The 19206-nt window shown below is 49.8% G+C and overlaps 2 protein-coding genes across 4 annotated transcripts in view; one reads left to right on the top strand and one right to left on the bottom strand.

The window, feature by feature from the left end:
• The window catches only part of SIRT4 (sirtuin 4), a 250319-nt gene that overhangs the window by 18084 nt on the left and 213029 nt on the right, over positions 1-19206 (bottom strand). The gene's annotated exons all lie outside the window — the stretch shown is intronic.
• The window catches only part of PXN (paxillin), a 47751-nt gene continuing 40959 nt past the window's right edge, over positions 12415-19206 (top strand). For all 3 annotated transcript variants that reach the window (XM_073881015.1, XM_025889548.2, XM_025889549.2), the window contains exon 1: positions 12415-12562. In XM_073881015.1, the coding sequence (XP_073737116.1) occupies positions 12550-12562 (13 nt within the window). In that variant the 5' untranslated portion in view covers positions 12415-12549. The remainder of the gene's footprint in view (positions 12563-19206) is intronic.

Below are 19206 nucleotides of genomic sequence, written 5' to 3' on the forward strand. Positions count from 1 at the left end.
CTTTAAAAAATAAATAAAAAGGAAAAGTTATAGAATATACATGTGATATTTTGCTCTCAGCTCTACTGGAATCTTCTTTTGGCTGGGTAATTTGAGCTGCAATGACTTTTTTTTTTAAATTGCAATAAAATTCACACAACGTAAAATTAGCTGTTTGAAAGTGAATCCATGTGGTTTTAACATATTGTTTTCTGTTTCACAACCTAATTTTTTCTGGTTACAAAATTACTGCATGTAATTTTGCATATAAAATCCAAGCATTGTATATATGAAAAGACAGTCTACATAAGCCTTCTTCCACTGCTAGAAGAGAAAGCCACAGGTAGGTGAGACTATTCTTCCAAATTGCTCTATTCCTATGTCTACATTATTATTATTTTTAAAGATTTTATTTATTTATTTGACAGAGAGAGACACAGCAAGAGAGGGAACACAAGCAGGAGTGGGAGAGGGAGAAGCAGGCTTCCCTCCGAGCAGGGAGCCTGATGTGGGCTCAATCCCAGGACCCTGGGACCATGACCTGAGCCGAAGGCAAATGCCTCACAACTGAGCCACCCAGGTGCCCCTGTCAACATTATTATTAACAAACATTGGATTTTACTATAGTTACAGTTCTATTTCCTTTTTCTTTCTGCTAAATACTATAATGGTGGCCTATTGCCCATGTCAGTACATAGCTCCCCTCTTCCTGCATGGATATATCTCATGTCAGCTAACCAATCCCCTGTGGATGGACATTTCAGATATTTTCAGTTTTTCCTGATTATAAGCAATGCTCTGATGAACATCCTTGGATGTGAATCTTTGCCTATTCGTGGGGTATTTCTAGGGAAAATTTCTGTAGATCTGATTGCCTGCACAAAGGCCATGCTTATTTTGCATTTGAGAGGTGCCCCCAAGTCAGGTCCCCCAAGGCTCTTCCAGTGTATTTGCCCGCAAAGCCACATAGGGAGAGCAACTGGAGAATGTTTGATGTCCATGTTTGGACACGCTCTGCAGCTTTCTCAGGACTCTACCCGGTTAGGGAAGGGAAGAGGGAGGGGTGTGAATTCACAACCAGTTCCAACACTCCTTTGTTCTCCAGCTCCTTTACAGACAGAGAGCAAGAAGAGGCTGGGTTGGGTGAAGTAATCCTGACGGTCTCCCCCTCCACCATGTAGGGAAATATCTTTGGAAACATCGACTCCCCATGTAGCCAACAGTCACTCCACCCTCCCATCCTGTTGCCGCAGCCAACATGGACTCTTAGCTCCAGGGGACTATCTCAGCAAGGAAATGACCCACCAGCCCCCAAACAATCTTCTTAGTGTTCAAGTCACTTCAGGATGTCTGCAAGAATCCGCTGGGAGCTTTTAAAAATTCTGGTGCCCAGGCCGCATTCTAAACCAATTAAGTCAGAATTTCTGAGGGTTAGTTCTGGGCATATATATATATTTTTATTTTTTTTAATTTTTTTTTTTTTTTTTTTTTTTTTTTTTAGTTTCCCAAATGATTCTGATGTGCCACTAAGGATGAGACTCACTGCCATAGAGTTCTTGTAAGTATTAAATGATATAGGAAAAGTGCTTCTGATAGTGCCCCACCAAAGCATTTAACACAGAGTTAAATGCTTTGGTGGAGGTTATGGGACCAATTATCCAAGCCTGGGCAGTGGTCAGGGAAGCCTTCCTGGAGGAGGGGGTAGCTGAGCTGTGAAGTAAAAGAGAGCGGTAAACCAGGACAGAGAGGAGAGGATGAATTTTTGCAGTAGTAACAGCACCTACAGGGGTCTGGAGCCAGAGGAATTAAAAGTCATCCCCTGTGACTGGAGCTGAGAAGGGAGAAAGTAGTCACACTGGGTCTTCTAATGGGGTTAGAGGTCATGGAAAACCACTGGGTTTTATTCTGGTGTCCTGAAGGATTTCAGCAGGATGGTGGGAGACACAGACCATGCTTTCCCTCCCAACTCAGAGGCAGCAAGGCCTTCCTAAGGCCGTGTGTCCAAGCCAGCTGGGGAGCTCCAACTTGCCAAGAAGTGGCAACACGACCCCCATGCTGCCATTCATGAGCCAGCCCGTGGACTCTCAAGTCAGACAGTCCTGGCTTTGAATCCTGACTTCAGCACTTTGTACCCGTGTGGCCTCCAGCTGGTACCTTTATTCATGAGCCTCAGTTTCCTGGCCTATAAAATAGGCATGAACCTCCCCCTTGGATATTCTCAAGGATTAAATGAGATAATGCCAAAGACTTAACATGGTGCATCCACACTTCAAACAATAAATGTTCCCAATAATAATTATTATTCTAGGGGCGCCTGGGTGGCTCAGTCGTTAAGCGTCTGCCTTCGGCTCAGGTCATGATCCCAGGGTCCTGGGATCGAGCCCCACATCAGGCTCCCTGCTCAGTGGGAAGCCTGCTTCTCCCTCTCTCACTCCCCCTGCTTGTGTTCCCTCTCTCGCTGTGTCTCTCTCTGTCAAATAAATAAATAAAATCTTCAAAAAATAAATAAAATAAAGTTCAAAAGATTCAAAGGGGTATTTAGTAAAATCGCCTTCCCACTCCTGACCCCCAGTCACTTTGCTCCCATGCCCACCCCCACCCCCTGCCAGTTAACAGTAGTGTTTATGTATTCTTCCAGATCTCTCCAGCATATAGGAGCATCTCATAAACAAATATATTATTTTCCACTTTTCCCCACAATTGATACACATGTTACACATACTGTTCAGTTTTGGGTTTTTTTTTTAGATCTTGGAGACTGTTTCATATTAGTACATAATGATCTTCCTGGATCTCTTCTGTGGCTACACAGTTTTCCATTGTAGGATATTTTGTAGTTTATTTAACTATTCCTCTGTCCATGGACATTTGGGTTGTTTCCAGTCTTTTGCTCTTTTTTTTTTAATGTTTTATTTATTTATTCATGAGAGTCAGAGAGAGAGAGAGAGAGAGAGAGAGAGAGGGAGAAGCAGACTCCCACCCAGCAGGGAGCCTGATGCGGGACTCGATCCCAGGACCCTGGGATCATGACCCGAACCGAAGGCAGACGCTCAACCATCTGAGCCAACCACTCCAGTCTTTTGCTCTTAAAAACAGCACTGCAGGGGCGTCTGGCTGGCTCAGTCCATAGAGCATGTGACTCTTGATCTCGGGGTCATGTGCTTGAGCCCCAAGTTGGGTGTAGAGATTATTTAACAATAAAATCTTAAAAACAAAACAAAACTGTTGTCAGTCCTGGGAAACCCTGTGAATGGTCTGTGATGAAGGAGAGAGGCTGGGCCTGGGGTTCTCATCCTGATCACGCAACTAACCCCACAGCCCAGGCAACATATCTCTTTGTGCCTCAGTGTCCCAGCCTTTCCTTCTTTCAAACAATATTTACCAAACACCTGTCATTCTAGACACTGGTGGAGAAGATAAGCCCAGCCCCTCTTCTCATAGTGTTGACATTTTAATGGGGGAGGGAGGGAAAAACAAATAATCAACAGCTAAACAAATAAATACAGAACATAATGTCAAAAGGTGAAAGTAAATAAAATACACCGGCATAAAGTGTTATAGGGTCTGATGAGGGGGTTGGGGGGGTTGTGGATAATATGCCCAGGATCTGCAGAGGTGACTCGTGAAATGAGATCCAGTGATAAGCAGGAACAGCAGTGCCAAGATCTGGGAAGAACATTCCAGGAAGAGGCTCGCAACTTCGAGGGCTCCAAAGTCAGAACGAGTTTGCTGCGTTCGAGGGACAGAATGGAGGCCAGTGTGGCTGGAGTGAAAAGAATCAGGGGAGACTGGAAGACAACGAGATCCTGGCTGCGTCCTTGGAGATCCTCTTGAGGATTCTGGATTTATTCTCAGTGCAACAGGAAACCACTGAACTGGTGAAGCTGGTGAAGGATAATGGGACAACGTACGTTTTTTATTTTTTATTTTTATTTTTATTTTTATTTTTTTAAAGATTTTATTTATTTATTAGAGAGAGAGAGAGAATGAGAGATAGAAAGCAGGAGAAGGGAAGAGGGTCAGAGGGAGAAGCAGACTTCCTGCTGAGCAGGGAGCCCGATGCGGGACTCGATCCCGGGACTCCAGGACCATGATCTGAGCCGAAGGCAGTCGCTTAACCGACTGAGCCACCCAGGTGCCCCTAACGTACGTTTTTTAAACATTACTTTGTGACCCGGCCATTCCACTCCTAGGTATTTACCTAAGAGAGATGAAAACATATGTCCACACAAAGACTTCTCTATGAATATTCATAGCAGCTTTATTCACAGTGGCCCAAACTGGGGCAACAGCCCAAATATCCATTAACAGAACAATAGAGAACCAAAGTGTGCTACATCCATACACAGGAGTTCTACTCAGCAATAAAAAGGATCAAACTCTTGATGGGGCGCCTGGGTGGCTCAGTTGGTTAAGAGACTGCCTTCGGCTCAGGTCATGATCCTGGAGTCCCGGGATCGAGTCCCACATCGGGCTCCCTGCTCAGCGCGGAGTCTGCTTCTCCCTCTGACCCTCTTCCCTCTCGTGCTATCTCTCTCATTCTCTCTCTCTCAAATAAATAAATAAAATCTTTAAAAAAAAAAAACCTCTTGATGTACATGACGTGGATGAATCTAGTGACATGCTGGGGCCAAGAAGCCAGATGTCCCCACACCCTGCAAAAAAGAGAGAGAATACCTATTGTATGATTCCACTCATATAAATGCATTATAAAGAAAATGCAGGGGCACCTGGGTGGCTCAGCTGGTTAAGCGTCTGTCTTGGGCTCAGGTCATGACCCCAGGGGCTCCCTGCTCAGCTGGAAATCTGCTTCTCCCTCTTCGTCTGCCTCTTCCTACCCCCTGACTCGTTATCTCTCTCGCTCACTCTCTCTCAAATAAATAAAATCTTAAAAAAAAAAGAAGAAGAAAGAAAGAAAATGCAAAGTAATCTATAGTCACAGAAAGCAAATCGGTGGTTACCTGGGACCAGCAGTCAGGGGCGAGGGGCTCAAAAACAAGGGTCGGGAAAGAACAATGGAATGTTCTGTATCTTGATTGAGGTGGGGGTTACATGGGTATATCCATCTGTCAAAGCCCATTGAACTTTTTTTTAAAAAGATTTTATTTATTTATTTGAGAGAGAGAGAGAGCCCACACGAGCAGGGGAGGGGCAGAGGGAGAGAGAGAGAGAATCTCGAGCAGACTTCCTGCTGAACAGGGAGCCTGACACGGGATTCGATTCCAGGACCCTGACAACATGAACTGAGCCGAAGGCAGAAGTTTAACCAACTGAGCCACCCTGGTGCCCCTGGTACACTTGAAATAGGTATGTCTTATTAGTTATAAAGGAGGACAGAGAGGACTGGGGATGACTTCCCAGTGTGCCCCTGTCAACATGTGGGCCCATAGCTGACATCGGGACACTGAGGGTGGAGCAGCTTTGGAGGAAAATCCAGTCCCCTTCACCCACAGAAGGACCAGACAGTCTCTTGAGATCCTTTCTGCCCCTACAATTTTTGGTATAAAATGGTAAAATCCCTCCCTTCCCAGGCAGGTGTGGAGTGTCAGTCACCCAGAAGAATCCTCACCATTGCCACCTTATGGAGGAGACTGGTAACAGGAAGGTCGGGATTCCAGCTGAGGTCTCACATTCTGTTCTATTGTCCGGTTTTTCCTGGGTGCTTCTCTGCCCCAGCTCAACTCCTTCAACTACACAGTGCCCTTGAGCAGTGGCTGTGCATCAGGAAGTGTCACAGTTTTTTTTTTTTTTCTTTTCTTTTAAAGATTTTATTTATGGGGCGCCTGGGTGGCTCAGTCGTTGGGCGTCTGCCTTCGGCTCAGGCCATGATCCCGGGGTCCTGGGATCGAGCCCCGCATCAGGCTCCCTGCTCAGCGGGAGGCCTGTTTCTCCCTCTCCCACTCCCCCTGCTTGTGTTCCCTCTCTCGCTGTGTCTCTCTCTGTCAAATAAATAAATAAAATCTTTATTTTTTTAAAAATAAATGATGATCCCAGGACCCTGGGATCATGACCCGAGCTGAAGGCAGACGCTTAACCAACTGAGCCATCCAGGCTCCCCTCCATTATGAGTTTTGCTGTCACTGAGAACCCACTGGGCTGTAACTTACTACATATTTCTCCGTAAATGACCTGCTTTTTTATTTCATTTAACCTCATCCTAAATTATAATATCGTATTTATTCAAAAACATCCACATGTCAGTGCACCTGCCCACTGCAAACCTGTGTTGTTCAAGAGTCAACTGTATTGGTTTTATGGGCTGATTAGGTATTTTTCTAACACACATGAATACATACCTATTAAAATAAGGAATCTCTGCATATGTACCATTTATACATTTCTCATTCCACTGGTGGTACTTGTACCACATCTGGGGGAGATTTCTTCATGGGCTCACCGTAAAGTATTGTGTGCAGGTCGGTGCTCATGAAATATTGGTTATCCATTTATCTGGACACAGCTGGATGCGAGAGCTCTTTGTCAACACCCGGCGAAAGAACTGACAACAACAGTGAACTTAACCTCTGATATAAGGCTTCCACTCCAGGAACTGATCTTCAGGAAATAACTAAGAATGCACTGCAGGGGTCCCTGGGTGGCTCAGTCGTTTAAGTGTCTGCCTTCAGCTCGGGTCATGATCTCAGGGTCCTGGGATCAAGCCCCACATCGGGCCCCCTGCTCAGTGGGGAGACTGATTCTCCCTCTGCCTCTCCCCCTGCTCATGCTCTCTCTTGCTCTCACTCTCTCTCAAATAGATAAGTAAAATTAAAAAAAAAAAGGATACACTCTAAGATTTTTTTTTTTTTTTTGGATTATGGACACTTGATTTTAATCTTTTAGTTGATCTGGTTTTTTCTAAATTTCTTCCTACTGTGAACAACTACTGTAAAGAAGACTTCCAGGGGCGCCTGGGTGGCTCAGATGGTTAAGCGTCTGCCTTCAGCTCAGCTCATGGTCTCGGGGTCCTGGAATCAAGTCCCACATCGGGCTCTTGGCTCGGCAGGAGGCCTGCTTCCCCCTCTCCCTCTGCCTCTCCCCCTGCTCATGCGCTCTCTTTCTCTCTCTCTGTATCTCTGTGTCTCAAATGAATAAATAAAATCTTTAAAAAAAAAAGAAAACTTCCACATCTATATTGTAAGGTCTGGAATTTACTCTTCTAAATCTTTTTTCCCCCTTCATCCCTTCTTTCTTCCCAAAGTCAATCAGTGCACTGTTAAGACATGGTCTCTGCCTTTCTGAAATCTAGAGTCTAGCAGGAGGCAGAGCTGCAAACGAGTGCACAGGAACTGTTTAATTATAATTGTCAGGAGTGTCTTCCAGGGTGCTAAAAAAAGATCTTAATAACAGGGGCCCTGCAGGTCAGGGCATGGTTTTCTAAGGAAATGGCTTTTAGGTTGAAATCCCCAAAAATAATGATGCCAACTCACATTCAAAGCTGCACTGTCCCATAGGGTAGCCACTGGCCCCACGTGGCTGCTGAGCACTTGAAATCTGGCTAGTCAAACTGAGATGTGTTCTAAGTATAAAAATACACACTGGATTTCGCAGACTTCATATAGAAAAAAAAGTAAGAAATTTCTGATACTTTTCATACTGATTAAAAGTTGAAATGAGAGGGGCGCCTGGGTGGCTCAGTCGGTTCAGCTTCTGACCCTTGGTTTTGGCTCAGGTCATGATCTCAGGGTCCGGATCTCAGGGCTGTGAGATCCAGCCCCACGCTGGCCGCACACTGCGCTGGGTCTGCTTAAGACTCTCTCTCCCTCTGCCCCTCCCCCTGCGCAGTCTCGCTCTCTCTCTCAGAAGTAAGTAAATAAATAAATAAAATAAAGTTTGAAATGAGAACATTTAGGATATATTGGATTAGATCAAGTATACCAAGATTCATTTTACCTCTTGTTTTCTACCTGTTCATTTATTTATTTATTTCTTAAAGATTTTATTTATTCATTTGAGACACAGAGATACAGAGAGAGAGGACATGTAGGGGGAGAGGCAGGGGTAGAGACAGAGGGAGAGGGAGAAGCAGGCCTCCCACAGAGCAGGGAGCCCGACACGGGGCTCGACCCCAGGACATGACCCGAGCAGAAAGCAGATGCTTAACGACTGAGCCACCCAGGTGCCCTGTTCATTTGTTTTTTAAAAAAAGATTTTATTTATTTATTTGAGAGAGAGAGAGCACAAGCTGAGGGAAGAGCAGAGGGAGAAGGACAAGCAGACTCTGTGCTGAGCGTGGAGCCCTATGGGGGGCTTGATACCAGGACCCTGAGATCATGACCTGAGCGGAAATCAAGAGTCCGAGGCTTAACTGATTGAGCCACCCAGGCATCCCTCTACCTTTTTAACTGTGGCTATTAAAAAGTCTTAAATTACGTATGTGGCTTGTATTTTGTTTCTAGTGGATAGGGCTGAGCCAGAGCGCTTATTGATAGCAAGGATAATTCCAAGTGCTAAATGTGTAGTATCTCATTTAATCCTACAATGACTCTCAGAGGTGGCTAGTATTCATCTTTCTGCAGAGGCGGAAATCTGACCTGCAGAGAGTAAATGGCCAAAGATTCACCACCAGCAAGGAGCATAGTGGGGGTTTGAACCTGGGTGGAGTCCCTCTGCCTAACCAATGGGCACTTAACCCCACACTACTGAGTGCAGGCGCCACTGCGCTGGGACATCCATAGCCATCAGGGCAGAAGGAACAACACAGAGATATTCCAGGAACTAGATGGGCTTATGTGCATTTGGCCATGGGGTGACCCCACCAGAGGATCTGCTTTCTCGGTGGCCGTTTCCTTACCCTGGGGACTCTGAATTCAGTTTTAGCAGGGCTGTCTGTCTGCCTTGTCAATGCAAGTTAATCTTTAGGAAGCGTACTTAATAACGGTCCACTAAGCACTCTCTAACCCAGCCCTATCCACTAGAAACAAAATGCAAGCCATGTGTGTAATTTACAATTTTCTAGTAACCATATTTAAGAAAAGGTAAAAAGAGGGATGCCTGGGTGGCTCGGTTGGGCATCTGCCTTCAGCTCAAGTCATGATCCCAGGGTCCTGGGATTGAACCCCGCTCCCCCCTCTCCCTCTGTTGCTCCCCCTGCTTGTGCTCCCTCACTCTCCCTGTCAAATAAATAAATAAAATCTTTTTCAAAAATAAAAAAATTATATTAAATTAAAAAGGTAAAAAGAAACAAGTAAAATTAATGTTTTATCTACTCCAGTATATCTTAAATGTTACTGTATCAACCTGTAATCAATATAAAAAAATATGGCCTTGCCTCCCCATTTTCATTCCCCACCTCATATTTCATGGTGCAAATTCCTTCCAGTCCTTCCAATGCACCACGGCCTCTGTCTTGCCCATAGGCCTTTGCATATGCTGTTCTAGGCAGCTGGGAATGATGTGAGGTTATTCATTCTTCATACAGGCCTATTTGCTCTTCTGCATGCCCTTTTGGACTATAGCCCCGAAGAAGGCGGCACCATATCAGTTTTATTCATCATTGTACGTCCAGCCTGAGCACAGCTCTTGGTACAGCGCAGGCACTGTTAAATATCTCACCACCAAGTGAATTAATGAGCGACTTCACTACTTCTCTTCTGCGTCTTCAATTAAACCATGAACTTTCTGAGGAAAGGGACTATGGTTTGCTTCGTTCCAAGTGTCAGGCATAATGCCCACCAGTCATTCAGCAGATATATATTGAGCAACACCTCCTATATGCTGTGCACATAGCAATGGACATGGTTCCTGCCCTCACGTGCTCTAATAGGATGAGGGACATTTATCAAATAATCCTACCACTACACGTAAATTGCAGGAGTAAGAAGTGCCTACAAGGGCGCCTGGGTGGCTCAGTTGGTTAAGCGACTGCCTTCGGCTCAGGTCATGATCCTGGAGTCCCGGGATCGAGTCCCGCATCGGGCTCCCTGCTCAGCGGGGAGTCTGCTTCTCCCTCTGACCCTCTTCCCTCTCGTGCTCTCTATCTCTCATTCTCTCTCTCTCAAATAAATAAATAAAATCTTAAAAAAAAAAAAAGAAGTGCCTACAAAACAGAGGTACATTAAAGGTGTTGGAAGGGCACGAGATAGCATGACTGCCTGGCTGGGGAGCAGTCTTGACTCCTTGAGTTTTAATATAGGAGAACGTGGCGGCCAAAGGTGAGGCACCTGGTTCTGCCTTCAAAAAAGAGCTCGTCACCGAGATCGAGAAATGGCGGCTTCCAGATGCAGGGTTTTCAGGGCAAGGCTGAGCTCTTCTTCCAGGGCATCCCCTAGTCAGTGGCTAAACATGGTGGGGGGGACTGGGGCCATAATACTTCTGCCCGGTGGGGCTCCTCCAATGAGTTTTTGTTCTGGCACTTCCTGTTAGGTTATTTATCTTTGTCAGATCTGAGTCCTTGCCGGATCCTGCTTCTTCCCCTTTCTTTCATGGGCGTTACCCCCCCACCCCCACCCCCAACTCCATCTCAGCATCTCCTTCCTGGAGGACCTGACTTGACCCAGAGGGTCTTGGCGGCTGGATTCTGGTGGGCAAGGGAACTCAAAGTTATGCTTACAGGGCATTTTTATATAGAATCGACACACTACCCTTGCCCTTTGCAAAGAGTGGGGAAGGGCTGATAGTCATAGGAGCCTCTATGAGAATTAACTGCGGTAGTAGCTACATAGTATCTGGCACTCAATGAATGGCAGCTGTTACTATTACCTGGTTTCTTTTCTTTTTTTTTAAATTTTATTTTATTATGTTATGTTAATCACCATACATTACATCATTAGTTTTTGATGTAGTGTTCCATGATTCATTGTTTGCGTATAACACCCAGTGCTCCACGCAGAACGTGCCCTCTTTAATACCCATCACCAGGCTAACCCATCCCCCCACCCCCGTCCCCTCTAAAACCCTCAGTTTGTTTCTCAGAGTCCATAGCCTCTCATGGTTAGTCTCCTCCTCCGATTTCCCCCCCTTCATTTTTCCCTTCCTGCTATCTTTTTTTTTAACATAAAATGTATTATTTGTTTCAGAGGTACACGTCTGTGATTGAACAGTCTTACACAATTCACAACGCTCACCATAGCACATACCCTCCCCAATGTCTATCACCCAGCCACCCCATCCCTCCCACCCCCCTCCCCTCCAGCAACCCTCAGTTTGTTTCCTGAGATTAAGAATTCCTCATATCAGTGAGATCATGATACATGTCTTTCTCTGATTGACTTATTTCGCTTAGCATAATACCCTCTAGTTCCATCCATGTCATTGCAAATGGCAAGATTTCGTTTTTTTGATGGCTGCATAATAGTCCATTGTATATATATACCACATCTTCTTTATCCATTCATCTGTACCTGGTTTCTACTCATTTCCTCTGGGCTCTGGGGTGGCAGTGGGTGTTTCAGGAAACTATGCCTGGCACTGGGTGTAATCTTGAAGTTTTTCTTTTTTCTTTTTTTTTTTTTTAAAGATTTTATTTATTTATTTGAGAGAGAGAATGAGATAGAGAGAGAGCATGAGACGGGGGAGGGTCAGAGGGAGAAGCAGACTCCCCGCCGAGCAGGGAGCCCGATGTGGGACTCGATCCCGGGACTCCAGGATCATGACCTGAGCCGAAGGCAGTCGCTTAACCAACTGAGCCACCCAGGCGCCCTCTTTTTTTTTTTTTTTTTAAGATTTTATTTATTTATTTGACAGAGAGAGACACAGCGAGAGAGGGAACACAAGCAGGGGGAGTGGGAGAGGGAGAAGCAGGCTTCCCGCCGAGCAAGGAGCCCGATGTGGGGCTCGATCCCAGGACCCTGGGACCATGACCTGAGGAAGTTTTTCCTTTAATGTCTAAGTCGGGGTCCCCTCTGCTCCATGCAGAATTTTGGAAAAGTCTCCCTTTAGGGAGGGTAGACATGTGGAAGATTAAGGGATATATAACCACAGAAGTACTGAATCTGGCCCCAAAGTCCGGATTGCAAGCTGCACTGCCATCGGTCCAGAGGACGACCCCAAGAAAGGCCCTCCAAAGGTTCCCTGCTTTTCCTGGTACTGATTTAGGGTCCTCCTGGGAGATGACCTAATGGGAGACAGACAGACAGACTGGTGGACAAATATGACTCTCCAGTGGATGGACATGTGATGAGTGAGTGACTGATGGATGGACAGACGCAGGTCAGACTGTGAGATGTCAACACAGGAGATGGATCTGTCAGCCAGACGGTCAGGCATGTGACTTTGAGACGGACGGAGACTGACCGCAGGGCCTGAAGGCCTGGGAGCCTGCCACCTGCCGACTCGGCCGCGAGGGGGCGCCGCCGCTCCGCCCGGCGTGGCCCACCGCCACCTGGGCGCGCGCTCGCGGGCCGGCGGCGGGGCGGGGCTAGCGTGCGCACGGGGCGGGGCCAGCTTGCTCCCGGGGGCGACCGCGGGCGGGGGCGGGGCGCGCGTGCTCGCGGGGGCGGGGCGCGCGCGGCGGCGGCGCGTTCCGTTCCGGGCCGAGGCTCGCGGCGGAAAAGTTGTGGGGCAGAGAGGAGCGGCCCTGGGACGGGCAGAGAGCGGGACGCCGAGCCGGCTCCCGGCGCCCGCGGTCCCGCCATGGACGACCTCGGTGAGTAAGCGGGAGGCCGAGGGAGGAGGCTGCGGGGGGCGCGCGGCCCCGGGCCGGGCGGGCGCGAGCGAGCGGCGGGGGCCGTGGTATCCCGCCCCCGGCGGCCCGGGTCCCGGCTCAGCTCGCTGCATACTGGGGTTCCGCGGGGCCGGGATCCCCGGCTGGGCCTGAGTCCCGGGCCAGGCCGGCCTCGCCGCCGACCTCACAGCCGCCAGCCCCCGCCTCGGGGACGGCCCCACCTCCGGACCCCGGACCTCGGGGACCCACCCCCATCCTCTAGACCAGCCGTAGGGGCCAGCTTGCACCTCAGGGACCCGCCCCGTCCGCCCCAGGGACGGACCCCCTACTGCCTGCACCACATCGCCTCCCCCGCTGTGGGACCCTCCCTTCACAGCCGGCTCCCCCACCCCCCCCACCTCACTGATCGGCCGCCCAACTCGGGGAACAACAGCTGCCGAAACTCCCGGTTGGTCCCTCATTTCCAGGACCTGCTCCCACCCCTTTAAGGACCTCTGCTTCAGGGATAGCCCCTCCAAGGCCACCCCTTTCATTTCACAAGTTAAAGATGAGCCTCCAATGACCATACCCCCACAAAGACAAGTTTCTCTCTGTCCTATCCCCCCGCCCAACCCAGGTCTGGGCACCCTGTTTCATGGGCTGGTCACTCCACTTCCCGACTGCCCTGTCCACTCTGTGGACCAGCCCCTCCCCTTTCCTATCACAGATGAGCCTAATCCTAGAAGAGTAAGCTGGGGAGACATGATTCTTCCCCCGCTCCCAGAGTCTGGTGCAGTGCCAGGGGAATGAGGTGGGAAGTGGGCCCCGAGGTATGGCCATCTCTGGACTTGTCCGGGCTGGCAGAGTTCCTCCCACCCCCCAGCATCCAGCCTTGCTGGAGGCCACACAGGTAAGGAGGACAGGAGGCCCATAACAGAGTTTTACTGTTTTCATGTTATCAGAGCTCCCCAACTACTCTTTTCAGTCCAGTCTTGATCTGGTGTTAGGACAGGGAAAAGTATCTCCTGAAACCTGACACTAAACCCAAGGGGGTTCATGCCAGGGTTCTAGGAATGCCTTCAGTGACCTGAACCCTGGAGTGAGAGGATTCACTCTTCACTCCTCTCTCCCTCCCCTTCATGCCTGTAGCCAGAGGGCCTCTGAGCTGGGGAGGTATTGGTCGGGGGGGGGGGGGGGGGGGGGGGTGTGGGGGGGGGGGGGGGAGTTTCTTCTCTGTAGGAGCCTTGTCTTCCCTCTCTGGACTGTGGGTGGCTTGTGTGACCACTGATGCTTTCTCTGTCCCAGCCTCTGAGGAGTAGATTCATCAGACAGCTCTGACTGGCCGCCCCCAAGCGCACAGGGCACTAAGTTAAGACTGGCTATTTGTAGGTGCTGGACTTCCAAGGGGGCAGGGAGGAGGACCGCCAGCTTCCTTTTGCAAAAGATCAGGGCGCCGCGGAGAGATCCTGGTGCTGGGGATGGTGTGCAGTCCTGCCTGTTTTGCAGAGTGTGGTGGCTGCCAAGCATAGTTCTGCCTTTGGGTCAGGCTTGGCACCCATTTTTCTAACACACTCAAGGTTGGCATGGCTTGCAGGCAGGTATTTTTTTCACATAAAAAATAAGCTGAGAGGAGACTGGGGGATGTTTTTTGAACCAGGATCTGAAAGTCTTGATGCTTTCCCAGCAGGAACTGGGGAGCAGAGTTACGGTTTCTAAAATGCTGATGTGTTTCTCTTGCTTTTCTTTTCTTTTTTTTTTTTTTTTAAAGATTTTATTTATTTATTTGAGAGAGAGAGAGAGAGAGAGAGAATGAGAGATAGAAAGCACGAGAGGGAAGCGGGTCAGAGGGAGAAGCAGACTCTCTGCTGAGCAGGGAGCCCGATGCGGGACTCGATCCCGGGGACTCCAGGATCATGACCTGAGCCGAAGGCAGTCGCTTAACCAACTGAGCCACCCAGGCGCCCTCTCTTGCTTTTCTATAGTCCCTTACACACGGTACTGTTTGAAGGTCTGAGAGAGTTTTGTAGAGTTTGCTGTTGGAGTCCAGAATTCCTGTTTTCTGACAGTCTTCCATTTAGGGCCAGGAAACTGAGTGAGTCTCGGGGAAAAGAGTATACTGGCAGAGGGGACTGCAGGAATTGAAATTTGCTGTTTATGGAGTGCTTCCCCATACCTCAACTTGTCCCGTGCTCCCTCACAGCAACCCTTTATAAGAGCCCCTTACTTAGGGCCACTGCTCTCATTACTACCTGCCTTTTACAAATGGAGAAAACGGACTCAGAGAGGTTGATTCACTTGCCCAAGGCTGTACCGCCATGGAATGACCAAACCATGACTAGAGAAGCCCAGTCCTTGGCTCCTAGATCTGCAGCTCTCGTGTACCAAGGGGTCTTTTCTTGCTGAGGAGGGGGTGAGCAGCACGTGAAGGAGGGGTCGCAGGGGAGTGGTGGCTGCCGCCTGTAACTTCTGCCGCCTTCCAGCAGACTCCCCAGTTGTTCTGGGCTGCCTGACTTCCTTGGCCCAAGCTCCCAGGAGACCAGCCACGCCTGGCTGCCCCGGAGCCCCCGGGTGGGAGCAGTGGGGCGAGCTGGAAGGGGAGAGGAATTTGCCTCTGTGCTCAGCCCCCATCAGCTGCCTGGATGGCTGCACCTCAGCTGTTTTCCTTAGTTAGGGTGGACACAAAGGCCAGGCCTCTTGTTTTTACTTTTCTCCTGAGAGTGCTCTCAGCTGTGAGCCTCCTGGTTCCTGAAACAGGGGAGTTTATGGTCTGTCCTGTGGCAAGGCTAGAGGCGGCAGAGTCTCTGCTGTGACTTGTTTTTTTTTGGGGGGGGTCTTAAAAATTGGGGGACTCTTTCCTCCCCAAAGTGACTAGTGAGTGACAGCCTCACCATGTGCTGTTTAATAAGTTACAAATTCATAGCTCTTTGGGCAGAAAAACAGAAACACTGCCCTTCCCTGTGTGTTCTCTCTGTGCTGCAGGGGTGGCTGCTGGCGGCTTTTCCCCGTTACTGTTTAGATGCTGGTTTGGCCCGGGGTTCGCTCTGTTGAGTTCTGGCTAGAGTTTCCTGGACAGAGTTCCCACAACACTGAGATGCACTCTGATTACGGTTTCGGACCCAACTCCCCGCTCTCCCCTCGTTCATGTTCCTAGTGCTCTTGGGGGGGGGCTGTGACCACAGCTGCGGTCCAATAAAGGTCACGTGTGCTTGATGGGAGACAGGCATCGGACTCAGCATTTTAGGGGTATGATCACTGCCATTCCGAGAGGGAGGTGTTTTATCTCCGCTTTACGGATGGGGAAACTAGCCCTGGGAGGCTCACTGGGGGAAGCTGGGGTTGGAACACAGACTGATCCAATTCCAGATCTGGTGAACTAAATCATAATAAGGTTAAGTGCTGGGTGAGGTGACTAACTGGGGGGTGAGCCATGGGCTTGCTGACTAATTGCTAGTTACCTTCAAAATTTGTGCCCTGGGGGCCGTCCCGGATAAACGGCCTCGATGGTAAAGCGTGGGTCCAGTTCAGACCTTGATAGCTTTGCCTTCCCATCTCTTACAGGGGTAACAGCCAGCTGTTGGCAATGCCCAAGACTTCCCAGCAGTCTTGACCCTCTGAAAAACAGTGCCTCATTGTCCTTAGGGGGAGTGCTAGGGGAGCAGGGCAGTTGCCTGGGGCATTCCGGGCTACGGAGCCTCCCTGTTTCCATGGAAAGTCTGCGCTTCGGGCTTGCCTGTCTGTGGTGCCTCTGTGTGTTAGGCCAGGGTCAGGGCACCCAGCTGCTGCCCCGCGGCAGAGGCAGCCTGGGGAGCGATGGTGCGTTCCGCATCCATGCCGGATGTTCTGGGCTGTACGCTAGTGAGGTGTGGAGCTGGGCCCCGAACCCGGTGCGTTTGGTTCTCAGGCAGGTGCGCTTTCCGTTATGCTAAGCTGTCTGCTGCTCCGTGTGGAGAGGTTCGGGTTGCTGGGGCCATAGCCCTGCCGCTGTGGGTTGGAGGTCTTCCAAGGGAGCCTCGCAGTATTCCCTCCAGCTTCCCCAGTGATGGCCATGCATTGAGAGGCTGGGTGGGTCTTTGGCTGGAGGGCCGCTCAGAAGGCCGGAGTTACCGCAGGAGCTCTAAGCAGCGCTTAGAGCAGGAGCTCCCCCATATAACTCACCGTGCGTGGAGTGTGCTGACCCTCCAGAGCTTCCTTGGGCCTTTACCTTGTTCCAAGGCCAGAGAGTGGAAAAACTCCTCCCGCCTCCGCCTCATTGCAGCCCTTCCCTGGGTTGTCCTGGTCTCAGTGCCTTCATTAATAATAACAAACAGCTGTAGAACTCTTTCCCATAGTTTTTATTGAGCACTTAAACTGTGTACAGGCACTGTGCTGGGCACCTTACGTGCATTGTTTCCCTGACTCATGTCGGCCATAGGAGGCACAGGTTCTATTATTATTACTACTGTCCATTTTACAGACGACGAAACTGAGGCACAGAGAGTGTTAGCCCCCTTACCCAAATTCTGTTAACTAGTGAGTGGCAGGGCTGGGGTTTAAATGCAGAGTCGGGCTTGTAACCATTTTTACACCTCTGTTCCCATAATGCTGGATCGGATCTCGCTTGCCTATTGGTTTGGTTGTTTTCCATTTCTAGGATGCTAAAAATCTTTCCTGCCCCCTCCCCACAGCCTCCATTCTTCCCCTCCCCACAGTCTCCCCCATGCATCCCCTTCCTGTTCTCTGGGCTTCTTCCCTCTCCTTCTGTCTTTCTCGGGATGGGCTGGGGGACACTTGTGGCAGAGGGTCTCCTGCTCAAGGCCCTCCCATCCCCTCTTCTCCCCCCCCTTCAGTCACCTGTTCCCCTCGGGGCAGAGGGTAGCCCTCTGAGGTCCCTCTTCTACGCCTGGTTGGAATCGGAATCAAGCCCTCCATGCCCTTGGCCCATACAGATGTGCTCCTGTCTTCATTCAGGTGTTTCTATGTTGCCACCAGCTGGAGCCGGCCCATTTCCAGAGGAGGAAGTCTTTTAAGGTGGAGAATTGAGGATTTCCTCTGGGAGGGAGAGAGGGCGAGAGAGAATTAGGGGGGGCTGAGTTTTCCCAGAAACCCTGACAAAGCTCCTGATTAAAAGGGGTGTCCAGGAATTGTCTCCTCCCCAGGATAGGCCCAGAGCCTTCCCAGCCCCCAGGTCTACTTTGCCTCTTCAGTTGGGGGCCTGTTGGGAGTCTCACATCTGGCCTGAAGCGTGCATTCACGTCCCGATAAAGTCTTCCAGCTAATGGATTGATTGCCTAACCAGTGGGACTCAGGGCTGGCCTCTCCAGGGAGGCCTTGGACGCTGGGCCAGTGGCAGGCAGAACGTGTGGTTGGGCAGGCCCGGCAGAGCCCCCAGTGGCCAAGTTTTCTCTTAAAGATGGCCTTTTAATGCTTATTTCTTGTGTGATTGTGGTATTGTGGTTTTATGGGTAATATTATCATTGTTAGGTGCGTGTTAAAAGTATTTGGGAGTAAAATGTCATGATGTCTGAAACTCAGTTTGAAATGATACAGTAAAAAGAAAGGGATATATATATATATAGAGAGAGAGAGAGAGAGAGAGAGAGAAAGCCTGCAAGTATGTGTGCCTGTTTATACAAAATGGCAAAATGTTAATGACTGAATCTAGGTAGAGGGTATGTGGGTGCTCATTGAAATGCTCTTTCAACTTCTCTGTATGTTTAGACATTTCCATGATCAAAAGTTGGAAAAAAGTAAAACGTGTCTTACTCAATAGCGGGCTCAGGGTTATTCAGCCAGGAGTGTAAGAAGTGTCCACCTGTGACCCTCGGCCCCCTGGGACGCTGCACCCCCGGTGGAAAGACTGGGTGGGCCGGCAGGAGCCAAGCAGGCCAGGGATGGTCAGGACCGACAACTCTCAGCTCGGGTTGGGGCACACAGCCACAATGACCCAGGCAGTAAAAAGGACAGGGCCGGCCGGAGACAGCGAGCTTCCACAGTGCGGAGGCAGCCTCCGGGGTTATTTTGGGTGTGGGGACATTAATCAGACCCTGGTCAAGGCAAGGGAGATGCTGGGCTCTGGGCAGAGTTTGGAGAGGGTTGCCTGGGTGGGATGCAGAGCAAGGCTTTACAAAAGAATAGCCTCTGGGCAGCTGGAGCCTGGGGGAGGGGACGAAATGCCATTTGCCTCACATCATGAACCTCTTATCTGTGGCCAAAAGAACACCACTAGCCTGTGGGCAGCGTGGGTCAGAGTGGCCCCCGGGCTCTTGGTTGCAGCTCAGGTCTGGCCATACAGCCTTCAGCCGCCCTCTCCTGGAATCCCCACTCCCAGGTCCCTCTTGTCTTGTTTTGTGCTGACTCAGAGCTGGGCCACTTGGGCCTCCCATCTGTTTGGGAAAAACAGCTGGATTCTGGCACCAGTGGTCCCCTTGGCTTTGAGGGCCTGGTGCCTACTAGGAACATTTTGGGCAGCCAGCAGGCTCTTTCTTGTAAGGGGAGCACTTCACACGAGGGTCTGCTTTGAGACCCACGTCTGTCCGTAGGCCTGCAAGGACACAGAGGCTCGCCGCTTGGTGGGGATCAAGGGATCTTCCTAGTGAGGGCTCAGAGTGGTGTGCCATGGCCTTTCTCTGCCTGTTTGAAACACAGCATGATGTGTGTTTTATGGGGGG

The sequence above is a fragment of the Callorhinus ursinus genome, unplaced genomic scaffold (genome assembly GCF_003265705.2).
Source record: "Callorhinus ursinus isolate GAN/ISIS: 27379988/994484 unplaced genomic scaffold, GSC_fseal_2.0 scaffold41, whole genome shotgun sequence".
Taxonomy (NCBI): domain Eukaryota; kingdom Metazoa; phylum Chordata; class Mammalia; order Carnivora; family Otariidae; genus Callorhinus; species Callorhinus ursinus.